General features: G+C 36.0%; 1 protein-coding gene across 2 annotated transcripts in view; it reads left to right on the top strand.

Moving 5' to 3' along the window:
• Positions 1–1,762: 1,762 nt before the first annotated feature.
• Positions 1,763–26,232, top strand: part of ank3b (ankyrin 3b) — a gene marked incomplete at its 3' end in the record, with an annotated part of 169,839 nt that continues 145,369 nt past the window's right edge. The window contains exon 1 of one of the 2 annotated variants that reach the window (XM_082151467.1): positions 1,763–1,915. In XM_082151467.1, the coding sequence (XP_082007593.1) occupies positions 1,877–1,915 (39 nt within the window). In that variant the 5' untranslated portion in view covers positions 1,763–1,876. The remainder of the gene's footprint in view (positions 1,916–26,232) is intronic. The other variant, XM_082151455.1, reaches the window with a different exon arrangement.

Raw genomic sequence — 26,232 nt, 5'->3', positions numbered from 1 at the left:
TATTACTGTGACTGTACTGTAGATGTAGCTATTAGGCCTATTTGATTTATTTTAATCAATTAATTTAATTTAATCAATGTTTCATTTGCTTAATTTTATTTATTAAGTTTAATCTTATTTATCTTTAATAGGCCTATTTTTTTATTTTTTTATTTTTACATTTTTACACTGTTTTTCTTTAGACTTTTCCACGGACCCCCTAGCACCCCCTTGTGGCCCCCTGGGGGTCCCCGGACCCCAGTTTGAAAACCCCTGAGTTAGGTGACCCCTCGTAAATCTTAGTGACCCCTGGGTTTAGAAACACTAGTCTCGATAAATGATTAGAGTAATGTAATATTAATGATTATTTTATAGCCTATTAATACATTTTTCATAATTTTTTAATGAAAAATATGATACAGTTTTGTTAAAATGTCAAACATTTTTATATTAGGGGGTTTGGTGGGTTTTCTCTGCAGACATGAAGACTGCTCCACTGTAATTCAACACCTAATAATACTGAGCTGCCATTAATGTCTTGCATTGCTGGAACATGTTCCTGGTATTTTAAAGACAATTCGCCTAAAGAACAAAGATCATTCCAATAGTGACTCAGAGGTCTCAGTATTTACTATGCACTGACCAAACAATGTTTCCTTTTTACTTTTATTTACTGAAAGTTTAAGTTATATTACCATGTTGACATTTGTCTTACAACACTCACTATTTAAACAGAAACTCACAATACGGATGTAACTAAAGGCAAGGCCGGGGCTAATTGTCATAGATTTTACTACACTGATTATTTCATGTTGGGAGTTTTTATTATTATTATTATTTTTTTTTATATAGAAATTATTTATATTTGTCAAATTTATTATTATCAAAAGTTAAAATCATTCATGAAAAAGCTGCAAAACCAAAATATTTTAGCCTAAAGAATTTGTAATTAATCTGTTCCACAACATATAAAACGTGTGACAACGTGCCCCAGTATAAAATATGTCTTCATAATTAACCTTAATGTGCCCCATTGTGTTCTTGCTTACCCAAGAGATATTAAAAATGTCAAAATCAGAATTTTACATTGAAAACCACTCCAAGAAAGAAAGAGAGAGAATTTCTTTCTTTTTTATACAAATCGACCCAAACCTTCATCTCTTGTGACAACAAGCCCCGGTCTCCCGGACAATGAGACAGCATAGTCAATGCAATGACAAACCCTAATAGAAATATAGAACAATGGCGCCATCTAGTGTTCTTAAAAAGGAACATTAACTAAAATCCCATCACTTCAATCGAAAAGCTTTTTTTGCTAGTTAAAGCTTTTGCAAGTAAACTGTTGCTACAGATTAAATTCTACAGATACATTTTTTAGATGATATTGGATTATCGCCCTGCCCAATGCGACAACACAAAAGCATAAACATTATGGAAGACACATTTGGAAACATATGGCTTAGTCAATACAAAGCTGGTGTTCAAGTGTAATGTTTCTATATTTTTTTCGTATGTGTTCGTATCACTTATAGTTACATTATTTAGGCCATGCTCTTCAATAGCACCCTAGCCATCAATTCAGAGTTTCGGTGCACTGTAAAGTAAAGTAAAGTAAAGTAAAGTAAAGTAAAGTAAAGTAAAGTAAAGTAAAGTAAAGTAAAGTAAAGTAAAGTAAAGTAACACACTGTTTAACACACTGCCATAAATTATATTGCATATTATATTTTCATAAATGTTTCTCGAAAGCATTCGTTATATGTAACAGGAAACTTTTTGAGAGTTATTGCATGCTGGCATTCATATTTTTCAGGAACAGAGCCAATGGACAGAGCAGGAAGTTGCTGCACATTGGGGCAGATATTTCAATGTGTACAGTTTCTCAGGGATCTACTTCAACATGGCCACCGTCGGCACAGGTGAAAGCGATTCTGCACAGGTGAGAGGACATCACTTCTGACCTCTTCTCTTCACTCTCTCACTTTCTGTCACTAAAAGAGAGATTTTAATACAGATGTGAGGAATTCTGCAACTTTAGACTGCGTGACAGCTGTGAAAGTCACGCTCTAGAGTGTTATCTACAGTGTTCGTTTTTTATATTTTTGTTTGGTTAAAGTCTTTATAAATATATTTCTAAGCATGCAGTTTTGGCTGAGCTGAATAAATGTGAAGTGTATCTTTAAAAAGGTGAGCGCGTTTGTCGATTTCGCGGGAATTCTCTGACGAGCAGAGTTTCGATTTTGAACACGTTTGATCTTGATGTCATGCTTGCTTTATATGACAGTTAAGAATGTTTTTACCACATCAACACACATTGACCAACATGTGTGTGAGCTCATAATCATACAATAATCATTATTTCTATTTTTACATTTTCTGTAGAGCTGAATGCACCTTTCAGTCGAAACTCACTGACAGCGAGTCCAGTATTGGTTGAGAAGTGGTTTCCAGTTGTTTTCCTAGGTTAGGTAGTTACTAAGGTGTATTGAGTGGTCGGTAGAGGGTTGCTGGGCAGTTGCTAAGGTATTCAGAGTGGATGTGTGTTGCTATATGGTTGCTAAGGTGTTTTACTACATATTACATTTTTGTCAAAAGAGCCCTCAAATCTCTATGTCAGGGATAGGCAACTCCGGTCCTGGAGGGCCACTGTCCTGCAGAGTTTAGCTCCAACCCTAATTAAACACACCTGAGCAAGGCAATCAATGCTTTCAGGATTACTAGATAAATACAGGCAGGTGAGTTTTTCATCAGGGCTGAAGCTAAACTCTGCAGGACAGTGGCCCTCTTATAATGTTATTACTAACAATAAGGTTAACTACTAATAAATGAGCCTTCACTTTCATTAATAATTTAATTAATGCATTCAATTAATAAGTCATTAGCAAACAAATGATGCACATTCAAAAATGGAGTTTCGTGAAATTTCCATTTGAAAATAATTATGTAATGCTTAAATATTATTAGGCCTACTTATACAAATATCTGTTCATTGTATTAATGAAAGTTATTAATAAAAGGTAACTAAGTGAAAAGTATTGTAAGGTACGTTGGCATAAAAAATAATGGACACTGCCATTCAGTTATTAAAGGTTTTGCTCACCAAGGCTGATTTTTTTTAAATTAAAAATACAACAAAAACAGTAATATTGTGAAATATTATTACAATATGAAATAACTGTTTTCTATTTGAATACATTTTAAAATGTAATTTATTTCTGTGATGGCAAAGTGGAATTTTCAGCATCATTACTCCAGTTTATATATCAATGTTGAAAACGGTTGTGCTGCTTCATATTTTTGTGGAGAACGTGATAAATATTTTTCATGATTCTTTGATGAATGTATTTGCTATCAGTTTAATGCTGTCTTGTTGAATAAGAGCATTACCGTAATTTATTCATATTTTCTAATCAATAGTGTTGGAAGAAATACTTATCTGAAACTTTTATTTGTGATTGATAACTAGATCACGTGACTTTATAGTGTTTAAAGTGGATGCTTGTGCATACAACATGTCTGATATGTGGTAAAGACATGTTCTGTAGCGGCAGTACAAAGTTAATGGTTTATTATTACAGTGTTGGCAAACTATGAGGTGGAACAAGGAAATGCAGGTTATTCAGATGTCCGGAGCGGATTGGGTAGAGAAATCCTGCCCCTGAAACTACAGAGAGGCTGAACGACATGCATTTACTGTTTCCATCCCATGTATGGAGATTATCACTGTGTAAACTTAAAACGACAGAGTGTGTCTGTACCTCGGTCGGGAGTCTGTCTGTCATTCCTGACAAATGCCTGCTTGCCTCTATGGGGCTTCTGGGCTTTATATGATTCTTTTGTGTGCATTTGCATTTGGCACTTGTCCATTTTTCATTGCCGCCACAACAACAGTGATACAGTTATTATGCTATCTGAATGCAGCACATACAAGTTGTCTATTCTCCACGGTTTTCCTGGAGACAAACAAATGATCCAGTGATGCGTTGATGATGCAAACGTTACAAGTGCTGGCTCGTGACTCACTGGCGCTGTTGGTTTGTTTGACTGACTCAGCTGGCAATGATACAGAGATGGTGAATGAAACCCTCTTTTAGCGGCGACCCCGAGCGATGGGGCAAAAAAAGGAAAGGCCACCCCTGACCCCTACATGTCATGATCTGTCTTAGGTCCGGATGGCTTCAGCTGCCCAGCTGACCGACTTTTGCATCGTGAAGTTGGTCAAGAGATCTCGTTCCTGCAGTACTACAAAAATCAAGACAAAATGTAATTTCATACGTCTTATGATGATTGGTTAATCCGTCTGTGTCCAAACTGGTCCTAATCAAACCAAACTAATCAATGAATACTGATGTGATTTGAGTTTCAGTTCAGGTGTGTCTCATTAATTAGTCTCATTAGTTCCTCTGTTTGCTGTCTATTTAAGCCTTGTGTTTCTTTCAGTTCTTGATCAGTTCTATGTTGCTATGTTTAGTTGGTTGTTCTGGTCATGTTCATGAGATTCTGTTATGAGTTTGTTTTTGAATAAAGCTGTTGCACTTAGATAATGTTTCATCTCTGCTGCAACCACCTTGTAACAAATACATTTGGTTCACTTAGCATTCACTCTGTCAATTTTTAAGACCAAAGATTAAGATTCAAAATAAGACATACTTTTGTGACTGAACTTACAGAACATTCAAAACAATGCGGTGTGCCTGGCTAAATGCGCTCGTTGTGCTTACATATGATGGTATTTTTACCAGCTGAGAACTTGTGAAGAGCTTATAAAATGTGCGAAGGGGTAAAAACAACAGCATGAATCCCAATGTTGCTCACAACTGAAGATCTGCTGCAAGGAGACAGCGTTTCTGATATCTGTACTGTACTGTGATGGGCAACATCGCCACAATATAACAAAAAAAACAGCTTGAGTATTTTTTGTCCTTTTTAGGGTCGCATCTTTTGACATCACGTTCTGTTTTTAGTTTGTTACATTCATATTTCAGTCGAACTGCACAACTGCACGTTTGTTTGAAAGTTGCGCACCATGGTTCAGATGGCAGCATTCACACTTATTCAATTGAACCGCACTAACAGAGCAATCGCACCAGATCGCACAAGTGTGAACACACACTTTCCACTGGTTTCACAGGCAAGGCTTAAGCCTTGCCCCAGACTAAAATGCAACTTGCACTGACATTTCTTAAAATATGTCAGTGCTATTGTTTTGTCTCAATATTTATCTAAGGCACACTTATAAAAGCTACTTAAATGACCTAATTGAACTAAGGCCTGATCCTGGCTTAATCTAAGCCCTGTTTTTGAAACCAGGCCTTATTATACATGCAATGTGCTAGAAGCTATATCGTTTTTTTCCCTTTGTTGCAATGTTAGTCTGCCAAGAGTATCAAACAAATAGCTCTTGGCACAAGATACTGAGAGTACATTTGAGATGGTATATTAAATCACAAAACGTTGCAATGTTTTGAAAGCCATTTGTTTGACAAAAATGACTGTTTGCATGTTGTAAATGGAGACAGAATAGATGGTTTTCATAGCATTGGAAAGTCAACTTTCTGTCTGTGGCATGTGAGAAGCCTCAGGCTGAAACTAAATGTGCGTATGTCCACAAGTCTAAACGTACACAATTAGAAAAGTCCAGAATGCTCAGAGAATTCTTCCTGAGCATTGTTTCACAGCAGAGGTTTACCTTTGGACCCTAGTAATCTATTGTGTCTGCTAACATCTCGGTAACTTGGGTCACTGTTATAGTATCCATAAAAGTTTATGGAGCCGAGTTAAGGGGCTTGTTAAAGCAGTTAGAAAGAACTTTAATGGAATATACTGAAACAGACATGGACTGAAAGACATTTTTGCACCATGGTTTCAAACACACTTTATTTTTATGTAAATTAGGCTCATAATAGATTGTGACTTAGAAAAAAAGTCAGCAATATTTCCCTGCTGTAATTAACGTCATGCTATTATCGGTGGAAAGCAGGTGATGAACAGAACTTTATTGTTTTTGTACATTTTCTATTGATAATGGGAGCAGTAATTCATCAAGCGATGATAAAATGATGGAGAAGAGTGTTGCAATATAGTTGCACTATGCAAATTGCTGTCAGCACAGGATGTCTTTGCTCCGTTTCCTGATTTGTTTAGTTTCTGTGGAGAATGTGGCAGATGCAGACACAACTCATTCTTCATTAATTGTTTCCTGAGGGTTTTTCATAAAATTCACGGCATTAAGGCTAAGCCAACTTGTAAATGGCATATAACACGTATTTCATGTGTTTAATGTAATAAAACCTATTCATTAATTTATTCAAGAATACATTTATCGGAAGACACTGTACTCTTTCAGAAGATGTGTCATTACGCCCCCTAGCGTATAACAGTGAAAACACTGTAAAAAGACGTAAAAACTCGTCAATCAAAGATAACTCATCAATGGTGGGGATAGAGTTAAGAGTATATACACGGAGCCAATAAATTTTCACCACATGCGTTTTCTCTCAACTATTTACGTTCCAAAACTGACTATATTTACCTGAATACTCTGCAAGATGGACATTTTGACATCATTTTGTATGTATTTGACCGCATTGCCAAAACAATGAGGCACAAAAAGATGCTGAAACAGCAACATTACACACTAAAGAAAGTTGAAAATGTAAAAAAAAGCATAATAGGTCCTCTTTAAGATGATTTTTAAGATGAAAATATGTTATTACTTTTTACTTGATGGTTACACCACATGAGTCATAAAGTTGAAAAATGTCATATCAAAGTTTTTCAAAGCAACTGTAATCTTGTTGAAGCTGTACAGTTCACAGCACTGGTCCCAGGGATATCTTCATGTGGTATTTTCAGCAAGAGAAGTAATCACTCAGTAATTGCTTTCAGCAATTAGAAGTATTTTTGTGTTTGTTTATAAGAAGCATTATGCGGTGTACGTGAAATGTTGTCCCGGTGATGTGGCAGTGCAGGAACAATAAGCCACACAAGCTGTGACTCATCCCAATTTAAATATTCAAGAAAAATAACAGTTTCATGAAAGGATATGTGGATTCCAAAGTCTCTTATGAATCCGTTGCTGTATTTTCTCAGTCAGTGTGTCCTGCAGTTGGTCCAGGTGCTGAGCACCATTTAGTATGTTACAAACAAATGACCTAACAACTAAGACACGTCCCTCGGGGGAAAGTATGATATAAGGTGGTAAACTGTGTCTTGAGGACCACAGTGCCATGACACTTTTAGACTTTTGCTATGCAACCAAATTGAGGGGCTAAAAAATGTCTTTTGTGCCATCAATGAGGAAACGGACCAAGGGCGGAGGCTATAAATTTTAGAAGAGAAAGAGCAGCCATTCTGAATGATGTTTAGATCGGCACTTCTTTAGGCGCTGATGCGCCACATTCGGTTTCTTTCTGAGTTGTGGTTATTTATGTGAGTGAACTGTGAGATAAGCTGTATATCTCTTATACTGTTTCCTGTTTAGTTGTCTTTGTTTTTTTCTTCCTGCTCTCACGGTAAGCGGCCCTGACTGTGTTCTAGTGTTTTTGCTCCCAGTCCAGTCGGGCCACTCAAATTTCAATTCCGTTTGACATCACAGAAATGACACACTTCACCTTTAAGATGTGCGTCGCAAACATAATGATTAAACTTAATGAGTGAGTTTGAAGTGACTTACGAAAATTTACCAGCCATAAATATTTTTACTTTTTTTTATCTTTAATATTATGTGAATATGTCTGTTAAGTGCAAGAAGAAACAGAGCTCATTTCAGTATTTGCATGCAGTATGAGACCTGGCTTTCTGGCCGCACGCTTCAGAGTTCCCACACCCAGTCTCAGTCCCAAGTGAATATTTAAATTGTCAAGGCTTAAACTCTCGTGACGATGCAGCATTGCCTCGTCAATGTCCCGAGCATAGACTTTAAAAAAATATGGACGACGCCCCTTCGCTCTCTTCCATTGGTGAGAAGTGAAGCCGCCAGTGTCCCGATATGGCGCTGACATCTTGGGACTTGAGTCTGCGCAGTAGCGATTTCGGGACCAGACCTGCGCAGTAGTGAGCAGGAAGTAAAGCCGCGAAATCAAGGCCCCGCCCTCACTCTCGGTGTGAAATAATTAATTATAGAAATTTTGAAATTAAATTTAAAGCTCCAATCTCCTCAGTCCTCCGAAGATCCCGAAAAAAGTCTGTTGGTGCTTCAGTGACTACTTCGCTCAGAGAACCTGTCAATCACAGCTGTCAATCATGACGTCACACCACCGTTTTTATAGCATCAAATAACTAACTAAAAACAAACTTATTTTAAAAACAAACACTTGAATTTACATCAGCGTGATACAACTACAGTAAATGACAGAAACCACCTTCGGAAAAAAGATATTTGAAGTGTAATTAAATTGTTTAGTTGGTCTCAAGTCCCGTTGAAAAACACGGGGAGGCGGGGCTTATGACCTATACTAGGACCAGTCACTGGGGGGCGATCGAGACGTTTTGGCTTCACTTTTCAGGGCTTGTGCGGCACGCTTGGTCCCGAGCACCGTTCACGTTTGTTTACATTAATGTTATCTCAACATTGCATTATTAGAATTCATAAAAATATTACCGGCCAACTGGTGATTGATTCATGTACTCGCCAATGCTGATTTTTACTCGCATTTGGCGCTTGGCGAGTGTTAATTTTAGGCCCTGTATGGAAGTCTCTCACACAAATAGTCTTTGTTCTTTAGTTTTGTGTTTTCTGCTCACATTTTTATATCCCTATGGTGCTTTGGTTGCCATGGAGAAATCAGGCTGTTGTGTTAGTTACCCCGGGGATTGTCTTCCATAGTGTGCCCCAGGCATTCAAGCAAGAGCATTTAAATGTTGTGAAGGCCTACTGATATTTGAGCTCATAGCATCTGCAAACATAACAGATAGACTTTACTAATTATATGTGCCATTTATTGTGCAATTTGGTTTTTCACACTTATAGTGGCTAAATGTGTAAAGTTTAGGCCTACACCATATTCTTTAGGACAGCTGTTTGGTTTAATTAACCAATAATACACTCAAGGTTATGCTGCTAAATATATCATAGTAAGTAGAGTATAGACATAGAGTATAGATAAAGGTTGTTGTCAGGCAGATCATTGACCATTGATCAGAGTCATGTTACGTCAGGTGTAATGCACACGGTGGCTATACGGTAGTTATTTTGGAACAATTGAATTTTCAAGCATTTTTTAGCTGATGTTGTTTTCTAACCTCACCTTTGTCATCTTGAACCACTGACACATAAATTATTGACTTGAAGAACCCCCTGAGACTTTAAAGTCCGTGTGAAATCAGAATATTGTCTTCATATTTGTCTTCAGCCACTTCCCTTTAACTCTATTCTGTCATATAATGGCCACTTTTTTTTATAGATGTTTATACATTTTGTATATTTATTATATACAATATATATTATATTATATTTATAATTTATCCCACAAAGATGGCAATATCTGAAATCCTTATCCTTGTGGGTAAAGTTTTTTAGTCCCCATGAGGAAAACAGCTTAGAAATCATACTACAGTATATCATGTTTATTAAAATGTGAAAATGCAGAAAGTTTTCTGTGAGGGTTGTGTTTAGGGTTAAGGTTATGGGGAAACTCTCTCTCTCGCTGTGTGTGTGTGTGTGTGTGTAATCCAATAGAAAGCTTTTATTATTAATAAAATAGGCCTATACAATAAATAAAATAAATAAAAAAATGAAATGATATATTCTTTAAATTTGCATTTTTGTTACACAAATCTCTTGTTTCATGATGAAAATGCTGTCATTAGATATGCAGTAAACTGATGCTGTAACAAATGTCTGACAAAGGTTATTTTAAAAAGTTGCATCATTTTTTTTTCAAACAAAAGCCTTAGGGGAAATTAGAAGAATTCTTGACATTCCCTTGTGAATGTGTATCTGTTTCTAATTTGTCTTTCAACATCCATAAAGAAAGTGTTTGCCTGACATCTGATACCTGATATAATCTCACTTTACGATGGCTTAAACATGTGGCTGATTGCCACACATAGCAAAAACACAAGTTTCTTTGGGGTTATTCCCATTGATGTTTTCTATGTAACCAACATAAGTAAAAACACCTCTTATGGAATGTGTTTCTGTCATAACTCGCTCTAGGGAATAATAATGGTTGCATCATTGCTCAAGCAACAAAGTGGTGTTGATGTCTCCTGTGAGTTTCTCACACTTGTTTTGGATGAGAAACTAAGAGGAGCAAAGTATAATTGGTATTCAATATTCACAAGATATACAGTAGGATAATACACCTACGTTTAGGTCTGAAACATACTCCGTGCAAGTATGTGTATGTTAAAGAGTCAAGGCTAGTCTGGTTAGCATGGCCCTGTTAGCCACTGCTGATAGATCCTGTAACTACATCTGATGAATAAAAGCATGTTTCTCCATTGATAGCCATTCACAATATCTGTTTATTTTGACTAAATATTTTTTTCAGTAAATATTGCTTAAATAGTAAATGATTATTATTGTTAATTATTGATTATATTAATGTTATTTATTATATTATTATTTACTCTTTTTGTATTACTTAGTGTCTTTGTATTATTTGGCTGATCTTTAAAGTGGCCATATTATGGCTTTTTACAGTCTTGATATTGTTCAAAAAACCTTTCACATATATTGTTGCAGCACCTCTCTTCCCTGTCTGTCTGTAACACTCTGTTTAGTTCCTGTCTCTATGAAGCCTCTCCTCCCAAAAAACACAATGTGCTCTGATTGGTTGGCTGGAACAGTGTTGTGATTGGTCAACCGCTTCGAGCGTGTTTTGGAAATGTCACGCCCCTTACCATAACCACAAGTTTCAACACACTACTAATGCTACTCAACCAGGCATCACCCCTTTTTTTGCATAAGCCTTGGGTGGGAATTATTTAAATGAGGATTATTGTGACATGTTTATTCTCTTAATAAAACTCAAGACGTCAATTGAGGCATTTCAGGGAGTTTAGAAACAGTGCGCACTGATATAGAGAATAACTCCTTTTGGAGTGGATATCTTTTGCTTTGTAACTTTGCAAACATTTTTCATGCTCAAACAGCAACATTTCGCATTAAAGAAAGTTGAAAATGTAAAAAAACCTCTTTAATGTCACAAGGACAATGCAAATTTGGGACTGTGCACATTGATTCTTATGGCATCTGCCAGTCAGTGCATGAGAAATCATAAGCAAAGATTTCAGAATTCGGTAATATTAAATGGGCAAATATTATGATATCTATTTTTTTTTTAAACATTGAATAAAGAGATGACACAATACTGAAAAACGGCAAATCCTATATTTCCTCTGCAGCACACATTGTATCAGCCTGGATCAAACTTGAATCTTGCTGAGCATGTTAATTAAAGTTTTGACATGTTAAATCTTTTAACGTGTTTATAGCTAGCTACCTACATTTATCCAGTTTAATTGCACAGATATTTGCAGGTAACTCTGTTGCCTCATTGAGTACTGAGGTTTAGTGCTTCTACAGCAACTCTAGAACTCATTTTAAAGCTGATGTGTGTATGTGGCCTTATTGTGTCCAGGATCAACAGCTTTTCAGGTGCCTCCTTCCCATTAATGTTGTGAACAGGTCTGTGTGCTGGAATCCTGTTTGTCCTGAAAGCAAACTCTCTTATCTCTCCCTTCTGTTTGATCTTTTTTTTATATATATATATATATAAAAGGAGGGACTTGACCTGGAAGTATCACTCAACTGTGTAAGTCTTAAACACGCTCACAATCACACACACTGTTAAACGCTTCTCTGCTCCCAAGACATGCAGGGCAATAAGATCAGGTATCCAATGCTGTGATCTAATCTTCTTTGAGCTGAAGAGAGTCCCGTCACACGGCTCAGAGTCTTTAGCACTTATTTACACCAATCAGCGTTCCTGTCTTAGGAACAATCCGGCTGGGCCAGGAGGTCTGGGATGAGAGCAGATCTGACAGCCAGTGTGTCTGTGACATGATGGGTTCATTTGTGCCTGGAGTCTCATAAAGAACAGGATCAGGGCTCGTGCTTGTGGAGTGGGAAGGCAGTTTGGCACGTCCGCTTAGATCATCGTTGAAGCATTGAGCTTTCCATGTTTTCACATTCTGATTTTTGTGACTTGTGTAATTCATAGGGTGAAAGCAACACAGAGCATGTAGTAGTATCATCAGTATTATAAAATGTACTACTACTACTAATAATAATTGTTTAAAATATCAAGAACATTTTTATTTTAAAGTCAATGTTATGTTAATGAAACATTAAAGGCGCAGTAAGCGATTTATGAGAAACGCTGTTGAAAATTTAAATCAACACCTAAACAAACAAATTTTGTGGATATTGTCTAGATGTCTGTTCTGTGTGTGTGCGCTGAACAAAATAATTGTGTTTGTTTGTACACATAGTCCTGGCTGTGTAAATAGGAGAAAAACAAAGTGGATCGGATCGATCCACCAAGCACCACAACGCTCTTGTAGCCAATCAGCATGTCCGCTATGATGGGGGAGAAGAGAGAATGAGAAAGCTGGACATTTGTAGAAAGTCTAATAGAGAGATGGCTGAGATATTTCCAAAGAGGAAATATCGGAGGAATATAAGAACATGAAGCCTGCTGAAAACAGACACCGAGGTTGCTTTGTTTCTGCCGATACGTTTTTATTTATTTTTTGCTGTTTCGCAGAACCAATTAGGGGTGGGCGATATGGTAAAAATATCATATCACGATTTTTTTCAGGAAAATCACGATTAACGATTTTATTACGATTCTTTTTTATGTTGGTTTTACTATTTTGTGACTGAGCATTATAGCCAAACTAATGTCCATATTTTAAAAACAAAGCCTATAGGTAACAAAATATAAAATACGAAAGAAGACAGGGGCGAAGATAAAAATATTTGTCATTATTTTCTTTGTTAAGATCAAAGATACACATTACACACACAACTTAATATACAAATTAAATAAACAGTGCTTTGTTTTCAGCTACAGGTGTATTTAACAGTAGCATTGAAGAAAGTAATTAAATGAACAAATATGAAAATAAAACAAAACATAGACTTCACTGTATAAATTATAAATTGATACTTATTAAAGCTACTATTAAAGTTATCAGTCAAGAGCAGTGAGTGATTTTCTCTTTGCATTTTGTTGTTTTATTAACAATAAAGGGATAGTTCTCCTAAAAATTCAAATTGTCATAATTTACTCTCTCAAGTTGTTTTAAACTCGAATAAGTTTCTTTCTTCTGTTGAAAATAAAAGTTATTTGGAAGAATGTGGGTAACCAAACAGTTGATGTACCCCAGTGACAACCATAGTATATTTTTCTCCTATGGAAGTCAATGGGGACCAGCTACTGTTTGTATAGCCACATTCTTCAAAATATTAATATTAGAAAAATATTAGAAAATATTAGAAGGAAATTAATACAGGCTTGGAACAACATTATAGTGCGTAAATAATGAGATCATTTTTATTTTTGGGTGAACTATCCCTTTAAGGACAAACGGCAGCGTGTTTGTCTCTTTAAGAGCTGCACTCGACGCGTCTTTTATACACGCATTTGACAAGCAGATTTTCTCTCAATTTTCTCAAGTTTGCTTTCACTTTAGACATCACCGACTTTGTTTATGTAAACCTTGTGTGCAGTGGTGTAGTCTAGTTTTTTGTAGTGAGTATACTCTATATAACATGTGTGTGTGTGTGTGTAGTGGAGCATACACTGAGCGCTCATTCCCAGAGACGCGTAGAACAATTGCAGTCTCTTTTAGCTTTAATATTCATAGACACTAGTCCATATCGAGATTTGATTCATTGTACAGCAGCTACTTTTGATTTATTCATTCAAAAATAGCCTAATTCCGTGACGTTCTGCTTTATATAGCAAGTTCCATTTGTGACTGGATTCCGCAATTCGATCCGTCGCTTCGCAAACACAGACGGGGTGAATTTATGAATGAAAGTGTGAAAGTTCTGACACAAAACGAAGTTGATACGTATCCTCACGCTTTTTTTAAGTGGGTATACGCAAATCCTTGGCCTTTTCTAGTGGGTATACGGCGTATACCTGCGTATCACGTATACACCACTGCTTGTGTGTATTTGACAGTAAAGACTCGAAAGATAACTTAGTCCAGGCACTGGTAGACAGGCTTTTAGTGCATGTGAGCTTCGCATGTACGCGCTGAGAAACGCACACGTTAGAACAGCGCATCAGCACGCGAATTAAATGTTTAACCGACAAGGCATTAAAGCACATGCAAATTATGAACTTTTGTGAACTGTAGTGTCCCGTTCCGCTGCGTTAACATTTGATCTGAATATATGTCGCGTTGTTCAGCATGTTGGGACAGAGGCGCCAGAACAGCAACTGAGAATGCGCGATACTACGATATTTCTTCAAAAGCAGATCGTGGAGACATTTTAATCGTCCACGATCAAAAATCGTCATATCGCACACCCCTAGAACCAATATATGCTTGTTATTGTTGTCTGATGCGCCAGTCATTGCATGTGTTGCATAACATGTTATTTAGTTATTTTGGGGCTGGAGCAGTGAAGCAAGAGGTGTGTTTGTTTGGGTGACGATTTCAAATATCAACAGCGTTTCTCAGAAATCGCTTACTGTACCTTTAAGACCAGATATATTGTTTTCTATTTAGCTATACATTTTTTGAAACAGTATTTTAACTGTTATTGTTATATTATTAAAATCTGTTTAGCTTTCTCACCTAAATTATTATTTTTTTATTTTTTTTGGCAAGAATTGTCATTTTATTGTTTTGTGCTGAAATACCACTATTGTGTTGCTACTATCAAATTTGCCTCCTCAAGGTTTGTTCTCTTTAGAAGGCCCTGTGTATCTGCCACTAACATAGAGAGGATATTTTGTTGATTGACATATTCATGGCAATGGAGAGCTGAGGACATTGTTTTGTAATTGAATTTCCCACGTAAGTCGTGCACTGTGCAGTGCAGTTAGCCAGTACTAATAAGCCAAATGTCAGCTTTGATAAGTGTGTTATATAAATACTTCAGCAACACAAGCACTTACGCAACCCCTCAGATAAACAGATCAAAAACACTTTCATTCAGCTGAGTACCGTTTGTTTTCATAAGTCTACAAATTATGCTGCTATTGTGCGGTGGTTTTGGATCTAAATGTAATATTTGCGTTATCATTCTTCCAGAAAGTCTGAATCAAGTGTTGACTTTGATCACTGGGAATGCTGGGAAGGGCAGGTTCATGCAGGCAGAATGGGGAGGAGTTTTACTGGCAGATGTGTGTTAATGACACAGCAGCGTCCTGCCGTCCTCATACCTCAGGCACTTTCACTGGAATTCACAACAAATACATCAAGTACATATACAACCAGTGTGTCGATGCATTTTTACTTTTTTGATTATTTGCATGTTGGTATGTCCATGCATCAAGAAACGTCTAACGTCATACCTTTTTTACATTAAAGTAAAAAAATGTATACAAATTATTTAAAAGATTTGAAAAGGTTGGAGAAATAGCGTATTGTTATAGCTTTAAAACTGATTTCCACCTTAATTAAAAAAGTATATGCATTTTTTAAATGTTTTTTTAAAAGCATTTGCCTAGATCTGCCTTTTAATGTTCATAATATACATTTTTTGGATACATGATGTATAAATAATATTCAGTAGAAGTTTGCATGTCACACCATTTGACAATCAGTACCATTGTTAATTAACCTTTAAGTTAAATTGTTACATTCTAATTGTGATTTATACAGTCTACATTGTGAGATATAAACTTGCAATTGCTAGGAAAAAAGTAAGAGTTGTGAGGTAAAATGTAGCAATTACTTTTTTATTTTTTATTGTGTGGTGGAAACTACGGAAGCGTATTGCATTCACTTGAGAAAAAAAAATCTACTCTGTTTTTCTGAATTAACGAGTTAATTATCTCAGAATTACTAGATCATTTTTCATAAAAAAAAATTTTATTCTGTTTTTCTGAATTAACGAGTTAATTATCTCAGAATTACGAGATAATTTTTCATGAATAAAAAGTTTTTGCTCTGTTTTTCTGAATTAATGACTTAATTATCTCAGAATTATGAGATAATTTTTCATAATTATTTTATTTTTATTCTGTTTTTCTGAATTAACGAGTTAATTATCTCAGAATTACAAGATAATTTTTCATGAATAAAAGTTTTTACTCTGTTTTTCTGAATTATTGAGTTAATTATCTCAGAATTCTGAGATAATTAAGTCATTAATTCAGAAAAACAGAGCAATTTTTTTTAAATGAAAAATTATCTCATAATTCTGAGATAATTAAGTCATTAATTCAGAAAAACAGCAAATATTTTTATTTAAAGAAAAAATTATCTCATAATTTTGAGATAATTAAGTCATTAATTCAGAAAAACAGAGCAAAAACTTTTTATTCATGAAAAATTATCTCGTAATTCTGAGATAATTAACTCGTTAATTCAGAAAAACAGAGCAAAAACTTTTTTTTCATGAAAAATTATCTCGTAATTCTGAGATAATTAACTCATTAATTCAGAAAAACAGAGAATTTTTTTCCTCAAGTGAATGCAATACGCTTCCGTAGGAAACAACCTTCCATAGTGTTGAAGTGTTTTTGTGTTATCAGTAATACTTCAGCACTAACTATTATGTTCTTAATTTATGTCTTCATTAAAGGGATAGTTCCCCCAAAAATGAAAATTCTGTCATGATTTACTCACCCTCATGTCGTTCCAAACATGTAAGAGTTTCGTTCATCTTCGGAACACAAATGAAGATTTTTTGGAGGAAATCTGAGAGATTTCTTTCCCTCAACTGACAGCTACGCAACTACCACTTTGACGCTTCAAAAAGTTCATAAAGAGCACGTTTGAGCTTCAGCAAGAGGTGTTCTTGTGTGTCAAGCAGGTTCAGATGAGCTTCTGTTTATGTTTGCTGATCAATGTTTATATGTGAATAAAAGCCTAAATTCTGTTCATCATATAAAGCCATCGTGTCTCTGAAAATTTGGACTAAACCGCTCAATTCATATGGACTAGTTTTACAATCTCTTTATGAACTTTTTGAAGCGTCAAAAAGTGGTAGTTGTGTGGACGGTCAATGAAGGGAAGCTCTCAGATTTCATAAAAAAGATCTTCATTTGTGTTCTGAAGTTGAACAAAAGTCATACTGGTTTGGAACAGCATGAGGGTGAGTCATAAATGACATTATTTTAATTTTAGGGTAAACTATCCCTTTAAAGTCGCCTAATGATGGAAAATGATTATGCTTTGTTTCCGGTAGACAGTCATGTGTGACAGACGCAAAGTTAGCCTAGAAAGAAACTTGGCAAAAATGGCCAGACGCTTTGAAGTGTTGAAAAGTGTGTGCAATATAACTTTCCAGTTGTCGTGTCTAATCTGCTTTCCCATAAATCTTCATGCTTGAGTGTGAGCCGGCCAGGCCTCAGAGGTGTGGCCATAATAAGCAGATTAGATTGTTGATAGTGAAAGCCAAAGGGATGAAGCGTCTGTGGTTGGTGTGACCTCAGGGGACAGAGGTGCGTCCTGGAGTTGAGCCTACATGTACGGTCATATGAGTTCATGGCTAGAAGGCACATTACTAACCAGACACACCTCCAGTGAGGTCAGGTGATTGTTTGCTTTGCTTTTAATAATCTGCTTGATCCTTCTCAAAATTAAAAAAGCCCTGTGGAGTATGTGTGGCCTTACCATATCTCAGACAGGATTACTGTATCGTGTGTGTGTGTATGTGTGGTTCTGTTAAACTCTACGTTATGTAATCCTTGTCCTTGTGGGGACATTTTTTTTGTTCCCCGTGAGGTAAACGGCTTATAAATCATACTAAGTTCTGTTTGCTGTGATGGATATGTTTGGGGGTGGGATTATGGTTAGGGGATATAATATATAGTTTTTACAGTATACAAATTATTATGTTTATGGAAAGTCCCCATAAAACATAATAACCCAATGTGTGTGTGTTTTTCTAAGGACACTTTTATGGATAACAGATGCCCCCCCCCCCCCCCCCCCCCCCCCCCCCCATCATAGGCAGTGTACACAGTTACATCACCACTTACCACAGTGACATCATCAACAACATTATAAATGCTCAATTACTTGCTGTCACCGCTGATGTCAGAGGTTACTGTACATCATGAGGTCACGTGTTAAGCCTGAACCGAGGACCTCAGTATCACAACATCATTGTTGAAACTCAAACATGGTGTCACATTTCTTCTTCTTTCAGAATAGTCTATTGTACAGTGAAAGAGTGCTGGTCGACAATAAAGCCATTATTTTTTTCCACAATTATTTACACTACCTGTCAAAAGCTCTCCAATGCTGTATTCATTTGATCAAAGATACCATAAAAATGTTTTTGTGAAATATTATTACAGTTTAAAATAACTGTTTTCTATTTTAATATATTTTAAAATTAAATGTATTCTTGTGATGACGAAGCTGAATTTTCAGCATCATTACTCCAGTCTTCAGAGTCACATGATCCTTCAGAAATCTATCTATCTATCTATCTATCTATCTATCTATCTATCTATCTATCTATCTATCTATCTATCTATCTATCTATCTATCTATCTATCTATCTATCTATCTCTCTCTCTCTCTCTCTCTCTCTCTCTCTCTCTCTCTCTCTCTCTCTCTCTCTCTCTCTCTCTCTCTCTCTATCTATCTCTCTCTATCTCTCTCTATCTATCTCTATCTATCTCTATCTATCTATCTATCTATCTATCTAATCTAATTTCTTAAATTGTAGCACACAGACTATTTGAGTAAATCTTAGAGATTATGAAATAATGTTACTGTATCACCCAGAACACTTTACAGTAAGAGACAAAAGATAGGAGACGGCTCATTTCATAAAATGAAAGAAAATTATATGATGGCTGTTGTTCTGCTTTACAGCGCAAAGTAGAATTTATTTTAAATGTTTATTTTTTGTCGATGATTGGAAGTCCAGCTTTACAGTTAAATAAGCATGACCTGTTTGTTTACTCTTGAATGCTAACTCACAGGACCTGTCTGAAAAATACAGTTTGATAGCGTGACTACAATTTACAATACTGTTTTTGTCTGATTTTATTCCTGATTTGAAATGGGATGAATGTAAAACATATCACTGATATGTTTTCATTCCTCCCCCATTTTAAGTTGTTAGCAGCTGTGCTTGCATGACTTGAAAAGGGACTTTGTCTGAACAACACAAGCATGAGAACTCAATCCTCACTTCCTTCAATGCACAACAACAATAATCAGTGCAATGCAAGATATTCATCAGACATTTCTCTACACATGCGCACACACACACACACACACACACACACACACACACACACACACGCACAGAAATGTATCTACTGTGACTGACAGCAAAATCAACAAAAAAAGTGAAAATGAAATGCTTGGAAAACCAGAACTAGCTAAATTATAGTCACCATGAAATCAAAATGGGCAATTCTTATTTTTTATGGAAGATTGCTGTATTTATTTTAAATCCATGCGTTCTTGTAATTTTTAACCAAAACAACATCCCCTCCCTCTTGCAGCGACATCTCTTCTTTTCTATAATGTGTATACTGGTGTGAGGGCGGGACAATCTGTCGCTCACATGATCTTGACCAATAGCAAACCACAACCATCCAACCAATTCCAAACTGACTAAATCAAGTCCCGTCCTACATTTTTCCTTGAATGAGAAGCCGTTTTACCCTGATATGACACAAACAACTATAACAACTTCTGCTTCTGTTTAATACCAAAAGTGCAATATTTCTTTATGCAGATTTTATTAAACCACAGTATCTTTCACTATACTGTAATGTATAAATTTGGCTAGTCATGAGATAAAAGCCTAAAAATAATGCAGCGCTGTAATAAGTCAATGTTAAATTGATGAATGCACGTAAATGGGGTAATGTGAAGATGGGCAATTTGTATGACATATGATTCTCCTCAGCGCCAGCCAGTGGAATCAAATTCTCCCCCCATTTAGTCTGATATGATTATATATGATGCGTCATGTCATTTTCTGATATCCTGCTTAGATTTTAGCGGCTTCAGATACATTCTGCAGTCCTGTTGTTGTTTAATGTTGTCGAATTTCTTGCTTAATACAAATGCCAGGTATTAATAATACAACAAAATTCAAGTCATTTTCGAAGCATGGGAACTGACGCTCCTGCCAAACTCCCTGTGGCTGTTTAACATACTGTTGATTCTTTCTGTATTACACACCTTGCTTATACAAACACTATGGCTCTGTTTCAAACCATAACTGTCTACAAGGCTAACCTTCAAGGTAGGGTTATATTACCAAAATTTCACAATTCCCCATACCAGTTTCTACCGCTGCGTAAACAAACGTTAGTCCTTTAATTAAAAAGTTAAATATTGATATGATTATGAAAAACTAAGTGGGTCGTAGACTTCAAATATTTAAGTATTTAAAAAATATATATAAATTAATACATATAAATATTTTTAATTGGAATGTACCCAACTTTTACCCAAAAGTGTTCTAAAATATCTTGCTAACATTCTAATTAAGTAATGAAAATATTATTTGTGAATGTTCTTTGAACGTTCAAAACATATTCTTTTTAATAAATTATCTTGTTTATACGAACATTAAGGAAACATTCCATTTGATAATTTTGCAAACATTATGCCATCGTTACTTTTGAATGTTCTCAACTTTCTGAAACAACATTCTTATTAGTTAAGAAAATGTTAGCTGTACATCCAAAACTATGACACTTTTAAATACTGTCTAGGTCACTGCAAATGTCAAAGATTTACTATTAGTGAGACAGTTTGGTCAGTTTCATTTTAATTTAGTCAGTCAATTTGGTAAATTCTCAGTTTGAATCAACTTGTCTTCCAACCTGCAAGTCTTGGCTAGTTTTAATGCGTGCCCATGCTATTTTTTATTCAGTTATTTCGTTTTACTTTCATATTTGTATTGTTCTGGAATGTGACGTAACTTTCAATTCACACAATAACATAATCCACTAATGCTGCCACCTGTGGACTAAACTGCTTACTACAGGTAATGTTTCTACCTACAGTATGTTTACACTAATGATTGATGTTAAGCCTAAGCTCAGATATTTGTAGTGAGAAGGTGTGGAGTGTGTAATTAAACAGATCAAAGATTTCTGATAGCTGTGATAAAAAAAAGTCTCTGTGTTCCCAGAGGACTGTGGGAGATAGTGAACTGCCAAAGACAGATAGTGGAAACATGTTTAGTCATGCAGATGAACTTGTATTTTTGCTTATCAGTAGCTTTTCAATCAAAGTATTAGGGCATGTTGTCATGCAATTACCTTGTCAAAACAAATGACGCAATTAACGGCTTTGCTTGTCACTTGATGAATCCATCTAAGACCTGTTGCTTGTTGTAATGTTTCTTGATCTCAGCTCAAATCTACCTGGGATCTTTTTAGGGGAGTTTTTAGTTTTTCTTAAGTAAGACCAAGAAGCCTGACGTTCACCTCTGGATATTCCACATAGAAATCGGCAAATAGGTGCTCGTTCACGCGAGTGACAATCACGCAGTGTGAATTATCAAAGACACGGTCTGAGAGAATCGCCAACGCCCGTGAGATATTTGGCATGCTAAATATCTGGACCTGTCGGCGATTCAAAATCCTGTTGTGTGAATGTGTTCTGACTGAAAACTACATTGGCGATGGAGCCAGATACAGGACAGCGGGATATTCGGGGAGGAGTTATTGACCAGAATATCAGTATTTTAATAGATATATTTACAATTTTTTCAAACAGAAACAAAACACAAACATTTGCTTGACCAGCAGCAACAGCAGCACATTGCAAAATGATTTATTTACCCCCCTACTCTCTTTGCAGAACACACAATCCTTGCTCCCCTCGTCACCCCAACCATTTCCTCCATAATCAGTTTTTTTCTTCTCTTTTTCGCTGCAAATCAGCGCACAGACAATTTGGATCACAAATCTCTTCTTGCAGGCTATCATTTTTTAATAACAATTTCAGTATCGCGCGAGAACTCCGGTCTCACACACGCGTGATCTTGCGTTATTTCCTTATCACTTCTCGCGTGTGTTTGGTTGTGAAACGTAGTTTGCGGACCAGCCAGAAGTTGTCGATGACTTTTGTAAAGTCATGCAGTGTGAAACCTCCTGTCGCCGATCCATCGTGCAGTGTGAACACACCAGCAACTCAATGTTACCCCAGATAGTCGTGCAGTGTGAAAAGAACAGTGACCCGACTACTTTGAAAATCGTGCAGTGTGAACTCGGCATTAGATGTTGGGTAAACCTTTGAGCTCTCAGCCTGCTCATAATGTTGCTCTAGTTCAAGGTTTTCCAACATGATGAGAGGTGTGTGCTCAACAATCAACACCGATCACTCGGAAAGACAAATCACACATGTAATCCCTTCTAAATCTTAATTTCTGCATGATTTTTCCAGGTGTTTCTCCTCTAGAGTTTCAACAGAGATCTCAACAATGTCTCAAACGCTTTGATTTACCAATTTTTGAGTTCTCAGTATGAACTCAGACATTTCTCATCAAGTTCTTCAAAGACCTACTATCCACATCCATCTTAAATTAGTCACAAAATCAACATTCACGCTATTTACTTTGTTAGCGCACATTACTAGTCTTGTGGTGAACAATAAATCCGTGCAAGTTAATACACAGAAAAACATTTGTTTCTCGTGGCAATCTTAATCAAAATCTGAACATTTGCTTCCGCTCTGGAATGGCGTTCCTACTCTGATGACGTCAGTTTGACGACACTCCCCTCCAACCGTCAGTCTGCTATGAGCGAGGGATGGAGAGGAGGTGCGCTAAAGTAAAACCCGCCCTCTTTTCAATATTCCATTTCACTTTGAAATACGTCACAACACTGAAGTAAAGTCGGTTGCAACCTTCGTTTCACTGGGACCTTAAAGCTCTTAATCATTCTTTTTAGCTTAAAGTCGTCATGAAATCAAAATTGACCCTATTTACTTTGTTAGCGCATATTACTAGTCTTGTGGTGAACAATTAATCCGTGCAAGTTAATACACAGAAATTTTTTTTTTTGTCGTGGTAATCTTTAATCAAAATCTGAAAAGTTACTTCCGGTCTGGAATGGCGTTCCTACTCTGATGACGTCAGTTTGACACTTGGGTTGAAAACGCTTAACCACTCTCCTCAAACCGTTGGTCTGCAATGAGCGAGGGATGGAGAGGAGGAGCGCTAAAGAAAAACCCTGCCCTCTATTCAATATTCTGTTGGAGTCACAACACTGGAGAAAAGTCGTTTGCAACTTCCAGTTCACAGGGACTTTAAAGGGTTAGTTCATCTAAAAATGGTAATTTTAGAATGAAAAATGTGTATATATATATATATATATAAACAATATAACACGAGTAGCCGTGCGATATGGCTTTATATCAGCATGGCTGTGATTCGGCCTTAGGCAAAAAAAAAAGAAAAAAAAGGTGTGTGTGGAAAGTGGTGTTTTTTTGTTGTCTCACTAATTGTACCATTGGGTTCTGCACTCCTATTGGTTTTTGATTGGACCATTGATGCCTGTGCCTCAAAACTTCTGACACTGCCAGAATTTTGTAGGAGGTCAAATTTGTTCGCAGTGGTCATTAATCGGCTGTTGACAAACATGTCAAACTAGCGATCAAAGACTTCAGATTTTGGCCTATAGGATCAGAGGAATCTTTTAGGAGGATTCTCAAAATTTGTCTCAGATGGCCAAATCGTGGGCAAAATCGTACAGTGTGAACCCGGCTTAAACCACATCAGTGTGTAGTTTATGATTAAAATATGATTCAAATTGGATCTTTGGAAATGTGTTTTAATCTGAGTGGTCCGATCTGATTATTATTACCAAACAAATTGTATCATTCTGAGTAATGACTGAAACGTCATACAAAGTGCAGTAAGAGGCATTGCTGTTATGTTAAACCACGAGCCTTATGAATTCCTCTCAGTCACCTCTCTCTTCTCTCTCCACACTACTTTAATATTTCTCTTGGCATCATGTTGACTTGTTAATGTGATAACAGATGTAAATATACATTGCCAAATATTAACTACTGTACACTGTCTGAACAAATAAATCAGGTTTCATTGCTTATAAAATTATAGTGAAGTGACAGGACTAAAGACTTTGAATTAAGTGTGAACAAAGCCTTAATACTGTCCTGTCAATTGTTTGTGTGCTCAAGTGTTTTGCTGTGTTTGTTTGCATGGTCAGTCAAGTACTTTCACACTGTACGCAGAAAAACTGTAATAACTGGAAAAATCTGATATCTCTTAGCAAAAGAGCTGCTTCAGTAATTTGTTCGAGAGCTGCTTTCAATGATTTGCTAGTTTTAATAAACCGTGTCACTGATCTGGCAGGTGATTTCACAAGAGGATTGCATCAGGACAAAAAACGCTGTTCACTAGAAAGCAGTTTCATATTATTTCAGTGCAACTAGGTTCAAAGAGATGTGAAGTATACAAACACAATTATACTACAACAAATGAAGTCCAAAAAAGGTGAATTGTAACTTATTTGCTGGGAGATATATACTATAATTTAAGTAGGCCTATATAAGCAGCCAGAATACGAATACTAAATATCTTTTAAAAAATTGAGTTTGGTTAACTTACTTGCAGAGGTGTAAAAAGTACTCAAATGTTACTCAAGTGAAAGTACAAGTACCGAGGGAAAATTTTACTCCATTAAAAGAAAAAGTAACTGGCCAGAATCGTACTTGAATAAAAGTAAAAAAGTACCACATTAAAATTGTACTTGAGTATTAAAAGAGTAAAAGTAAAAGCAAGAATGAAAACTAGAGATTTTTGTTTAAGCTTTTAATCTCTAAAAACATGAAGTGAATGAACCACATACAAGGTTTTATCCTGCTTTAGAAACGTTTGTATTTAATTGTATTTAATTATCAAACTATAAGACTACTATCTAATGCCAGTATGCAACATGCTTTAAACAATCCACTAAACATACTTTTACCACTAAAAGAAAAGAATTCGCTACGGTACGGCCACAGGTTCGTAGCTGAATCACGTTCTTCCTCCATTTTCTTCCACTGATTGACTGTTATAATTTCTCTAATTTCCAGGTCAAGGTGCTGTGCATTGAGAGCCTAAGTCCCTCCCCTCCGCTTCCGGCTCATGGGACCTTATTTCGAAAAAAATATGTTTGGTAGTCAATGGCGAGAGACAACTTATCTTTTTATTCCGTCTGAACTGTGCCCTGAATTACACATATGATGTTTGTCAAATTAAAAGATAATTATGAAAGTCAAGAAAGTCGCAGTTTGTCATAAAACAGAAAAGTAACATTTAGTTTTATGTGAAAATCGCTCAATGAACTACATCTCTCGTCTCGCACTATGGTCGACCGGAAGGGGAGGGACTTAGGCTCTCTTATGCGACATGAAGTCACTTCCAAAGGACCAATGAACATGTCTGACCAATTTCATGGAATGTGAAAACGAATCTCATTGGCAGAATAAATGACATTTAAATTAAACTGGGCATGAGCGCAATTCAATTGGTTTGGTAATAGCAAGGGAAAATAGAATGAAGTGATCTCCAAAAAATAAGTACTTTTTGACTATAAATAAAATTGTAAGGAGTAAAAAGTACTTTTTTTTCTTAAAAAATGTAATTAAGTAAAAGTAAAAGTATTGATTTTTAATTGTACTCAAGTAAAGTAAAAATCCCCCAAAATAATACTTAAGTACAGTAATCAAGTAAAATTACTCAAGTATTTTACACCTCTGCTTACTTGCATTAGCTCTGAACACTTCAAGTTCCCTGCATTTTGTTGGATGCATTCCGTTGTGCTCTGTCTAGCTTGAATGCAAGAGCACGTCATGTGTGAGTGACTTGGAATGTTCTGGATTCAAGCTTTGTGCACATCTTTGACATTCTGTTGATTACGGCAGAAAATTATTTTCATTTGTTTGTTTGTTTACACTAATGCATTTACATTAGAAGTCTATAGTGCAAGTGTTTCTGAGATTTTAAAGCAGAATTTTTTTTTCTACAATGCTATTAACAGTTTGTACTAAATTTCCTATTTGACCTCTAAAGTATACAACTTTTATCTATGGGCATTCAGATTAACTTAAATGAAAAATTACATGTTTGAATAACATTATCTAGTCAAATTATATTTTTTGAGTTGA

Source organism: Leuciscus leuciscus (assembly GCF_965113295.1).
Source record: "Leuciscus leuciscus genome assembly, chromosome: 21".
Taxonomy (NCBI): Eukaryota; Metazoa; Chordata; class Actinopteri; order Cypriniformes; family Leuciscidae; genus Leuciscus; species Leuciscus leuciscus.
This window is presented reverse-complemented; position numbering and strand designations above follow the sequence as displayed.